Source organism: Nymphalis io, chromosome 5 (assembly GCF_905147045.1).
Source record: "Nymphalis io chromosome 5, ilAglIoxx1.1, whole genome shotgun sequence".
Lineage (NCBI taxonomy): Eukaryota > Metazoa > Arthropoda > Insecta > Lepidoptera > Nymphalidae > Nymphalis > Nymphalis io.
The window spans coordinates 13,071,289-13,084,452 of record NC_065892.1 but is presented as its reverse complement, the minus strand read 5'-3'; the positions used below and the strand labels follow the sequence as shown (position 1 = coordinate 13,084,452).

The 13,164-nt window shown below is 30.2% G+C and overlaps 1 protein-coding gene across 2 annotated transcripts in view; it reads left to right on the top strand.

Annotated features, from left to right (window-relative positions):
* The window catches only part of LOC126768619 (netrin receptor UNC5C-like), a 69,539-nt gene that overhangs the window by 34,578 nt on the left and 21,797 nt on the right, over positions 1-13,164 (top strand). For both annotated transcript variants that reach the window (XM_050486814.1, XM_050486815.1), the window contains exons 5-6: positions 1,691-1,769; positions 10,739-10,909. In XM_050486814.1, the coding sequence (XP_050342771.1) occupies positions 1,691-1,769; positions 10,739-10,909 (250 nt within the window). The remainder of the gene's footprint in view (positions 1-1,690; positions 1,770-10,738; positions 10,910-13,164) is intronic.

Below are 13,164 nucleotides of genomic sequence, written 5' to 3'. Positions count from 1 at the left end.
TTTTAATGGCATTATTTTTACGAGAATCTGATGTTAGCGTGTCACTTGAATAGATTTTCTTTTTCGAAAAACCCACTGACAGTACAAAGCATTTGATTCTGAATGGAATATGGAAGGAAAAAGTAGTTTTTTTATAGTCAACTAGACGTCTTATCGTCTAAAAGCATGCAATGAACGTTACTGAATGCCTGCTATTAAATGTCGGTGCTTTCTTCATTTAAGATTTGAATCCGATAAGAACGGCAGTCCTTATTACTTTACATCCAACTTCTTGGTGTTGGTGCGGACAATCGCAGCATCTTGTCGCGAATTATTTATTTATCTTTCCGACTGCGACTAATTAGTCGAGCGCGACAGACATTTATTAATTGCGACACGAGTCGGTGTCGCCGGTTGAAATCACCTTTTTGTCACGTTCCGTTACACTCCTTCAAAGCATACTGGACGGTGCTTGATAAAAGTCTGAGAGCTGGGGTTAATTTAATTCTACATTTCATGGGAAGGGACATTTGTCTTGTGTAATTAATTTTATTTTATTGTACTTGTCGGTTTTAATATATTATTCATAAGAAATATTTTAGCATATGGACATGACACATTTTTACATAAGCTTTTATTTGAAACTCTCTGAAATATTTTGAAAAAGCAAGTTGTTTTTTTTAAATCATGATTAAGAGCATACATTTTAGCTAGTCTACTTTTATTTAAATAACTCATCATACATTTGATAAAGTTACTTGGGATTTAAAAAAATCTAAACTAAATATAATAAATTGTTATATTTTAGATTATCCACCATATAAGTATATGACTCGTTATAGATAAAGGTTCATAATTACAATCACGGTCCGATGTCCCCCGTAATCAACTCAACGCAGCACCATGACGACAAAATTGCAAATAACTCACACCATCTCCTGTTTCCTACACAGAGCACTCACTAATTAGCCTTTGCGGCGAGGCATGGATTAATTGCAACCAGTGTCACTCGCTCCGTAACATTATCTCTGTAGGTGTTGGAGCCATTTTCTTAATTAAATGTAATGTTTACAGTCATGCGTTTACATCGTTCAAAGCTATCTTCATCTAATGTTTCTGTAGACTTATAACGAGCTCAATATAAATACATTGATGTTTTTGCTCCTTGCATATTTAATTTATATATTACTAAATTTAAATCAATTTTTTTATTTGCTTTTTATTATGCACATTACGTAATTTGTTTCTCTCATGAGAAAATGTTCCTTTTTTAAAGGTCACATTACATTTTCAATATTTACTTTACACGTATATATATTTATATATAAACTAAAATACGAAATTTTTGTCATTTATTTAAGTAGAACTTTCGAAATTGAATATTTTATCATTCTAAGTTTATTGTATTTTTTAGCTTATACTTTTATTATATATATATATATATATATATATATATATATATATATATTATATATATTTTATTATATATATATATATATTTTATTATATATATATATATATATATATATATATTTATTAACTTTGTGTTTATTTAATTTATTTATATATATATAATAATTGTTGTTTGTAATGATGACTTTATTTGTAAATATTTATTTGGTTTTTGTATTCTGTTAACTTCTAAGAATAATTTTATTGTTTGTTTTCCTCTTAAAAATTATATAGTATAATTATTTCTTTTGTTATCCAGGACATGGCGAACTATAGTTGCGTGGCTGAGAACATTGCAGGAAAAAGAATTTCGGAGTCGGCAACATTAACCGTTTACGGTGAGTTTTAGTTATGCTAATACAATTTAACTATGCTTCAGTAATTAATTTTAAGTGTTCATGTTTAACAGCAATTATAGAGCGAGTGAATGCTTAAATTATGGCCTGCGAAGTAGGTCATAAGGTAAAATTTACATGTAGAGACAGCATTTCATAGTGAGCTATTGTAATTAGGTTATATTCTCATTGATGGAGATTGTTTATAGTAAATTAATCGCTAGCCCTTTTTACTTGTGTAGTTAAGGTTTAATATGAAATGAATCAAAAGTTTATTTGAGACTTAACACATTTATTCTTAAAGAAATTATCAGATAATATCTTTATTAGCTTAATTGTTAAGAAAACATTATGAACTCTAATTGTGAATAAAAAATGTTTTTTATAGAAAAAATGTAAAATGTTTATAGCATTAAAGCTGACGTTTGCATTAATAATATGCAATGGTAACAGTTTTAGCCAGATGACTATTTTTTAAAATAATAAAAACGATAAAAAAATGATTTTAGAGTCGGTAACAGAATAACCAAAACTGTATAAAATAAAACTTAAAATAAAGTCAATTAAAAGGTTTTATATAAATATTATAACTTTTTCTAATTTCTATTGGACTATACTTAAGTATATTCTACTGATTAATAATTAATCGATTAATTTAAATCAATTGTAGAATCAGCGAAGACATAACGTGATTTCACTCTCGTAATCTGATGGGACGGCAAATCCGTCACAACGGAAAAGAGTTCAGGCGTAGGACCAAAGACTTCCTTATATGCTTTCTGAGGCATGAGGCAAAGTTTAAAACCCTGATCTGCTTCTGAGAAAATCCTAAAAACTTTTTAATGACCTGAGCCGGGAATTGAACAAGATCTAGCTAGTCGATCTAGGTTGATCATCTATATAACTATACACAACAAGTGGCAAATAGACTTTGTAAACAAAATTTATCTTTAAGAGCAGTTTTTTTTTAATATTACAGTTTATATTTAATAACATTTGACGTTTTTAAAATGAATCATTTCATTTGCAATCAAGCTACAATTTACGCTATCTTTAAACATCACAATTAATCGTATAATGCTCAAACAATACACGAACTCATAAAATTTCTCATTTGTACAAACGAATAATAATAAAATATGACCTAATCTTGTATTGGAAGTTGAAACACGCTCAAGCTATAAGCCCTCTTTTAAATCACTTTAATAATCCCTTTACCGGTTTTCCACTTTAGCACTTTGACATAAATGAAATGACTAATTCCTTCATGCTGTTGTGTGCTATCTAAACGTATCAAAATGTGATCACCGTGCAGCCTAACCTTAGCCTACGTAACGAGGCCTCTAACACGTTTTATTATTTCATGTATAATTTATCTGACAACCGACAATTCTCGATCCTCTTTAACGCTCATTTCACCCTATCTTGTCCGTAATAACTATACTTTAGTGAGATCAAAGGGCACGCGCCGATGCCTTGCAATTATTGCAGCGCAAGCGCATGGGAGAGTCATTAGAGATGCCGCTTCACCCACGCCATCTTGGAAATATGGCGCCTGCTTAACTGATTGCAATCAGTACCTCTAACTTGGCACGTCCAAAATCTGGTCCCTTATAAAATAACTAAGGTATTTCATTAATAAATAATGATCCTTTGAGAGCTAATATAATTCGCATAGCTTCAAGGTATAATGTTAGTTGTAATCGTAATTTTCGATACTTCGTGTTAGGAATGGATTTAAAGTTAATTCATTTTATTCAGATTTTAATTAGTTACTTACTTTTATGTAACTAAAACATTTTATATTTTCATATAACGATTCTTGGAATCAATCCAATATAAATGATTTTTATACGGAAAAAGCGAATACATTAACCTCTTAATCAAAATACTAAACTAAAAATCTAGTAAGTTTAACTAAACAGTACACAGAAACTAAATCAAACAGTTGGAACTATCCTCTAACAAAAGAACTAAACTATTCTAATTTAATAATTAATATACTAAGTACTTCACAAAGTTAAACCTTCAAATCAAAATTTCATAGACACGAATTACCTAGATTCGTAGACAAAACTAGTTATAGTCTCATAAAAGCATTACGTAGATAAGTTTATCCACTGAGTTTTCATTAATTTCCCTTCAGACACCGAAGTCAAATAGTGCAGTTAGTGGCTACCTAGTGGGAAGTGACCGAATCCGCGGGAAATGCCTTGTTTACACTGTAAATTCCGTTTTAGAAACGAAGGTTCTAATTGGAATAGTTGTTCTTGATATAGTCGAGCGTTTGTAGGCGAGAATTGTGTTGTTAGATTTTAGTCCTTATGCATTTCAAAATAGGGACTATCTTATATTCCATGTTAGGTACTGTTCAGGCTGTGACCAATTAAGTTTATTAGTGGGCAAAAGCCCTTTGTGTTTGATTCAGAAATGTGTAGATACGTAAGTGGTCGATATTGTTATCAAATTCGGTTCTGGTAATGTGTTTTATTACTTCCTATAATTTTCTTTTCATTAGTTAGTTATCGTTATGTTTTTATAGAAATATTAAAAGCTATAATAATAGTTCTGGTGATTATTAATAACATTTCTGGATAATGCCTTTTGAGCGATGATTTATTCCATCGCGTTTATCTGTCAGATCTTAGACTAGCACAAATGTAGCAGAATTTCCGATACATGTAAGTTTCCTCGTGATTTTTTTGTTCACCACCGAAAATTAAATTAATTATAAGCCCAAATTAAGCTAAGGAAAACTCAGTGTTGTTTTCAGGTACCGCGTCATCCTGGCTTATATACAAACAAATCAAACGTAAACGTAAAACGTAATTAATATAATTTTCATCATAACTTATTACTCATTGCAAGTCCAATTTGAAACCTCATAATAATATCCAATGTGAAATAGCCTAACTAATAAAACATATTACTCTTATTTATAATATGAATGTGTCATAATAATAACGGTAATAATTTTGACGGTTGAACTTGATTAGCCTAATGAAACAAATCATACGCTGCAAAATCACAGCATGAGAGTGTATTTGCTTTCAAACGTGTTCAAAAATTAATTACGTTGATATTAAAACATACCTCATTATTATACATTAATATATTCTCATACGCACTCAGACACAACATACACTTACATCTCTATGTACAGCTTACATACTTACAGTATTATTTTTAGATGCTCTGTTCTTGATCAGGTCAATACTTACGAATAACTTTCAAATAAGTTCCACGCAACCGATTGAGCTAAAATTTTCAGACATATATATATATAACAAAAACTAAAATTATAAAAATGTTTAAAATTAAAGAATTTGTTTTTATTGTCATAATTGTTTATGTGTAATAATTAATTTATCGTCAAACAAAATTTATTTATTGGATTACCAAAGCTTTGCGAAAGCGAGAAATAAATAAATATTAATACTTCCTTGCATGACAATCAATCAAGCGTATTAATTAAATTCACTTTGTTCGTGTTGAAATATTAAATACTTTTAACGAAAAACCGACCGTGTTTGTCGTCAGTAAGCCTTTTATAAGGCTTGTTCACAAAACAAATGCTATGTTGTGAACTTGTTTGTTGTTTCGTCACGCACGGGGTAATTGATGAATGACTTACTTCGGATTTTGTTGGAAAACATAACATTTACCGCGAAATGCGGTTGTGTAATGAAAATTAATTATCCTCGCTAATTTATCAATCTGATGTGATATTAAATTTTAAATTAAAAAATACTTTATTAAAGCAGGCTTTAAAGTGTAGGTACTTGTACATCGTTATTTTCAAATTAATTCCATGAGAAGCTTTTATCGGAATGAATGAATAAAAATAGAATTAAAAAGTATTTGCTTATTCCAAGCTCTAAAATAATGATAATATTTTTTATTAACAATGATAAACATGCCTCCATAATCTCTACAATAACTATATAAATAGAACAATATAAAAGACAACATTAGTTTAAAAAGGTTTTTATTTAAATAACTTAAATAAAAAAAGAATTTAAATTTTAAAGTTCCGAAATTTCAGTCTTATTTGACAACCTTTTTATTGTAAAATACAATAATTTTTCCTAATTTAGTGTCAACTTGTTTTTTTTATTTTTGTATTTCTATAGTAAATATATAATCGTATTTACATTTAATAAAATCAAAGGAACTCTAAAGCGTAGTTCATACAGAAAGTTAATTACACAAATCTAAATAGCCATTATCATTAAACCAAATACCAAAGCTTTAATAGATTCTCAAAAATCTCCATTAAGCTATATCTTTATTTATATTAATAATTCGATAGTTAAGCCGTAATGTAATGGGCAATGAATTTTTATCGTCAAAACAGCGATCAAAGATTGCCCGCGGGTGGTCATCGGTCCCTTGTAACATATCATCCTTTAAGAATTATAGAACATGACTTATACTAAAGTCGTAATTTTTTTTGAATGACTAGAATTACACACTATCAAAGGTCCTCGTGCTAATTTTATACATTAAAATTCCAAACGTTCTTGGAACAGTTTAAATATCACGCAAAAAACAGCGCACAGATTATGATACTGACTTTTTTATTTATTACAATATTCATCTAATAAGTATGCATTATGCATTCAAATTAAAATTGATTTTGAAAGACAGGAAACAGCTTTTTTTTAATTTAAATATTTTAGGAAGGCAATCCATCAAATGGACCACCAACTAATTAGTGATCAGCTCCATCCATAAACGTTTGCTTTGAAGAAATATATTCAAATTTTACACCACCATCCAAGCTGTCAGCTCAGCTCGGCTTACCTAGGCCTTCTAGACAAAATCCACTTAAAGATAATTTTTTTAATTTTACTTCACCACGCTACTCGATTGCCGATTGGTTGATATACAATGTCTAAATTTATCTTGAGTTAAAAAATATTTTTCATAATGTTTTCTTTATCTTTGAAATCACCAATATAATAAATACGAGAGGTTGCGTGTATTATAAATATTTGTTTTTTATTTACGCTTTATCACAGCTAAAAATATCACATAATTAACACATTTTGGTCTTTTCATTCCGTTTAACTAGATTTTCGATTATGACGTGGGCGAATCCGCGAGCCAAACGCTAGCAAAGACTAATTTAGAATATAAAAAAACTGTAGAATAGTAGTAATTTAAAACCCCGGTCACTTGATGACACAATATTCTATCAACATTCAGAGCCATTTCGTCGATCTTTTATTGTTATGTATATAATGAAACGTTTAGTCAGCCAGACGTAGAATATATCCTAAATACATAGAACACCGCCAGACATAAGGGGAAGCATTTTTGTGACAGACGGGCGGATGGACGGAAATTACGAAATTAAAAGGGCTTCTTTGAGTGAATTAGGTTGTTCTTTTTTGCCCCATGATATAAAGTAACTTACACTTCACCATTAAGGTTTGCGCATAAGTAGAAATAAGTTTCAAATATTTATCAAATAGTAACAGTACAGTTCCACCACGCTGCTCCAATGCGGGTTGGTAGAATACACATGTGGCAGAATTTCAATGAAATTAGACACATGCAGGTTTTCTCACGATGTTTTTCTTCACCGTCATGCACAAGATGAATTATAAACACAAATTAAGCACATGAAAATTCAGTGGTGCTTGCCCGGGTTTGAACCCACGATCATCGGTTAAGATTCACGCGTTCTAACCACTAGGCCATCTCGACTAATTATCAAACAAACGAAGAATTTATCAAATATTTATAATTATTTCTAATTCATCATTTCACTTGTAGCGTTCATTTAATCTATACGTTTTTTATTACCTGTTACGAATAGCAAAAGCAATGACTGAAAATGAAATCTTGATTTAATCTCAATACAACTGATTAATCGACCTATTGCGTCCGTTCGTCACATAGTAATTTATCATATCTATACAAAAGAAGCTAGGCACTATTTAAAAAAAAAACGGACCTCTTCCATCAATCAATGAAAACAACACACAAATAACAAATAAAATAGTTATTTTATTTATAATTATTGAGATCTGTTAAATATATTATAGAACTTTAATAATAAAATACATTCTTCATTTAACTGTAACTGTAGTGTGTACACTTTATATTAAAACTTTACCCGCGGCTTCACTCGCGTCACATTTCAGAATTGTTTCATTTGAAGGTCCTTCTTTATTGAAGAAATGAAAGGGAATGAAAGTTTGTATAAAAGATTTTTACTGTATTAAAGGAAACAGTGTGCTAATTTTCATGGTTATAGCCCCAGTAGAATGGATCGTGTGTTGATATACCAAACAGTTAGTTAATTATTCTTTTAAATATGTAGATAACAAAGTACAAGGTACTTCAAAGTTTTTTTTTTATTGTGATCTAAAAACCCATTTATTTCTGAAGGAAGAAAAAATGGCGTCATTAATACTAATTCCCGGGGAACATGTGGCGTAGTGTGAAGTCTTACAATTTATAACCGTTAAGATAATATAACCCCCATTACGTGTAATTTAGGGAAGTATCCGCTATTATACAAAGTTTTAGAAAACATCCTTCGACTGGAAAGAAAATTATGTTAATATTATTGTGAAGCATTCAACAGGATTTTTGAATAAGGTGGTTTAATTTTCGTAATGTTTTTGTACCTTTTATCAAAGTTATTATTTCGTAACAACTAAAGACTAGAAGCATTTGAATGAGGCCTTGTATCAGCTGAAGTGATTTTTATTACTGCTAATTCTTAACAAAACATTTTTTTTTAAATTATCGTTTACTATAATATTAACTTTCTTTTATATAGCATCATAATAAAATTAATCTTTCCATATATATGAATTCAGAATTTTATATCGTCAGTGAAAGTTAGATAACGGTTTAATTATTAAAAAAATTGAGTTATAAAAATGTTATTCTCTGATAAAACCGCCAATTAAGTCCAATCCAGCGTAACTAATCACAAATTGTATGAATTTGTAGGTTGATTTCTTATATAAATCACTCTTTTGCGCCCAGGTCACCTAGACACGCGACCTAGCATGTTAAACCTAACGTGCGATCTGGAGAAAGATACGTTCTCTATGCCCGTTGCGTGTTCAAATCTTTTTTTTTACTTTAGTATTTCTTAACTGCTTGATTAACTTCTTTATTGCATCATTTAAATTGAATTTTTAACTTAATTGAATACTGTATTGATTTTGATGGTCTTGCGTGGGTTAAATTAACATAATATCTTAAATATTCGAGCTTGAAAACCTACGCATGAACGGAATATGCCTTAAGAGTAACTTGGACGGCTTAGTTTTAGAACTTCGACTGATTCATATAAAGTCTACTCGCTCTTATAGTAAACACATATTTCAACGTATGGACTTATTTTCTTTTAATTAATTTTATTAGCAATGAATAAGTCATTATAATAATGTACCACGGATATACTTGTAACTAGGTGAACCGTAGTCGGTAATTTTGAAGCATTTTCCATGTAACGTACATAGAAATATCCTATGAAAACAAATACACGACAGTACACTACAATATGAAAATGATATTATATTTACTTTTATCGACATTAATTATAATAAATTAAAATATTGATACACGCATCAAAGAAAATATCACCGTTTGGCGGTTTTATTGATATTTCACGTATTGTTGCTTATCATAGAATGTATTCACAATGACAGAGTAACATCGTGTGAATGTCACACCGCTGGACGAGATCTCGAGAGGAGGTCTCCTCTCGTCTTAAGGAGTTGGCTTCAATTACTAAAATGCTTAATTTACCCCTCCAATTAAGCGTATAGCTTTTGTTAGGAATGAAAACAATAATAGCTCAAGGTATCAGAATCGAACCTGTGAGTTTTATATCGCTAGGCGATCAGTAAGCAATTGCGCTATTGACGCTTAACTTTTTTTAAAGGAACACCAATAATAGTCACCAACACCTTGCACCTAGTTACCAACAATTTGAAAATTTTCCAATTATATTAATATTTGGATGATGACAGTGTTACCAATTATTATATTAGTTACAATACTAATACATTGTTTTTATATACTTATATATGTTTAGCACATAGGAAAAAATATATAGCATTGAAATCGAAATTGATTTGAATTACCGCTTTTCGTGTGAAATTAATTCTATAAAATATATAAATAGCCATTTTCCTTTTGTATTTTACCATTTTATTCAATCGACATCAAACGCGTGACGAAAAGTAATTTCGGTAAACGATTTTTCTTAATATTGTATTTTTTACAAAAGCATCATGAAATATAAAGATTTCATAAAAATGTACAAAGCAAAAATCAAATTTATTTCAGTCGCACTTTAAGCCTTTGTAGATCTATTTGTAATATGTAATATATTAACCGTCTAATTCCATTGAGTCAATTATACATTTTTTTAAAAGAGAGAGAATCTCGTTAGTATCCACATCCCGAACCGCTTGACGATTCAAGTGTATTTGAATAAAAATATTTTGATTTGATATAAATAGTTTTTTTTATTAACAAACATAGTTTAAACAAATAAACAAATGTAAACTGACTAGGTGTCGCTTGAATTTTTTAAACCTCGATGCAAAAAGGGGTTATAATTTTAACTTACGTACGAGTATCTCGTATCTGAGCGTGTCTTTTGTTTGGTAGTTTCTAAACGGATGAACTGATTGATAATTTTTTTTGTATGTAAGGTGACATGATCGAGATTTTAATTTCATTTAAATAAAATCTGTTGACCTGTTTAAAGATAATCACCACTATTCTAGTTGTGATTTGAGCAACTTTTACTAGTCTGATCGATGTAAATTTTGTACACGCAAAGAAGTAAAAAATCATTGATAGAATTATATGTTAGCCCATGTGTTGATATCTTGATTACATTACCATACAATACCCAAATTTGTTTAAATTTAGTCTTTCAGAATTATTGTTTTCCTGTCTAGTTTTAATTACTATTAAACTTGCAGTTAACGGCGGTTGGAGTTCATGGGGACCGTGGACGCAGTGCCGTTGCAACGGTCGCGTGGCGGGACAGCGTCGCACGCGCACCTGCACTGATCCCCACCCCTTGAATGGAGGGGCGCCCTGTCAAGGGCAAAGCGTTCAGAAAACAGCTGACTGTGTTTTATGTCAAAGTGGTGAGTTTCTATTTTTAGTTTTTTTTATTGTTTTTTTAATTAATCATATGAAATAATACATAAAATTATCTTAATACATAAAATTTTCAAAATTAAGTAAATTATTTTTATTAATGATTATTAAACTATGAAACAAATATATTATTGTACAAAATTATAATCACACAGAAATATAATACAGACATATCATATAACTATTATAGATATATTAACAGACACACGTTTAAAGCTTAAAGTAAGTTTTATATATTACGAAGTGCCGTTAAACTTTCTTCAGTAACTGATGAGAACTGTGACGAGTCTTATTTGTATAGATTCACTGAATAAGTAATTAAAGATCTCCATCTCCCCGTAAATTTACGCCTCAGAGACCTCATCACTTTTTGTTTAAGGTCTTTGCCCTTCTCTATTACTTTGTACATCTTAATATATTAAAAAAACTCACAAGGTATTTTTACAATAAAGCGACTTTAAAGCTTTATAGCGATGTCCCGCTAACCAACGTCAAAGCAGGCCAATACTATAAATGCGAAAGTAACTCTGACTCTCTGTTTGTTAATTAAACGAAAAGTTCATTTAAAAGGGTAATTTGAAATACAACCTAGTACCTGAATTAGATACAATTTTTTTTTCCTCAAAAATGATTCATGAAACAGTGACCACTCAGCTTTAAAAATATATTTAAAACGGTATATTAAAATTGCACTTGCGTATAAAATATTAAATTTTATATGCATTTATTAAAGTAGAGAACAGTGACAAAAAATGAAATGGAATATTTGAAAAATGAAAACTTTAAAACTTTCGTAAAATAACATTTTGGCATCTCATACTGTTATGGTTGTCGAGTGTTTTTTTATCAAAAGCACCAAAAACCGTGAGCTTTTAATATTTCGTACTGAAACAAATACAATAAAAATATAGTCATTTTGACGCTTTTTTCTAATTTTGGACGTTAATAAAATATGTCTATTATGTTTTAATCTAGTTACGACTGTGTAATCTAGATTCCTTAAGAATTTTAACAAACAATGACGTATCCAAGTAATCTTATACAAGTAACTACATCAATTGTGAATTAATAATTTACAAGCGCAGTAATGGAAATAACTTGGTAGTAGGGCTTTGTGCATTCCCGTACCCTACCCTGTAACACCCACTCACCAGATATGCTAACGGCAAACAGCAATACTAGCATCATGTGTTCCGGTTTGAATTGTGAGTGAGAAAGTGTAAATACAGACACAAGGGACATAACATCTTAGTTGACAAGGTTTGGTCTATTGACAATGGAGCCATGGTAATATTTCTTACAGCGCTAATGACTATGGTGGGTGGTGACCACTTACCTTCAGATAGCCCATAGGCCCATCCGCTAACGTATTAAAAAAAAGACTCCTACACTGAGGTCGGTTCCTTCAATTTCCATCATATCAAGACTAAACTAGTTTAAACTGGATTTAAAAACAAATTTGAAAAACATCTACGTAATTACTTTTCAACAGCTTATAAGGGAAATGTTAGCAACAAGAAATTCTAAATAATTAAATGCTATTGGCTGTAAAGTTAAAGCCATGTGTTGCCAGACCGTATCAAATTGATCTTACACTATCAACAAAGGAACTAACATCAATCTTGAACCAAGAAATTATAATTACAAGGAATGAAAGACTCGCACTGATTAATAAGTCGATTTCTTTGATGGTACATATCCAGTATAACAAGTATAAGACGTTGGATTTACGCAGTAATAGCCGTATAAGATTGATGAATCCATAAGAAGCGTATTTCTAATTCTGCACGATATATACGAACATCAAAGATGCTATTACCGTCATATGGGGATGCAGATAATAACATCTGTATTAATTTACATATTGTTCTTTGCAGAAGGCTATTCGTTTTGTTTCCTTATTCGTATTTTTGTATTGACTTTATCATACGTGCTATAATCTAGAGCTTACACTCCCACGATTGTAAATAATATTGTCAATGAGCCATAATATGATGTCATTAAAAGTACAATATGACGGTGTTACCATATTTCTAAATTTATTAAGGCGTTTGGTAATTTTATACCTGCTTATATATTTTTTCGATAAATAGCTACACTAGTGCGTACAACATATTTTTTTCACGCATTGGAAACCTTCATAAAGGTACCCGGCTCCGATGGTTGTACAATAGTACAACCTATGTCAGGTTGCTTTATTAGGAAATCAATTATGATATTTATCAAGTAAAGAATTGCTTTC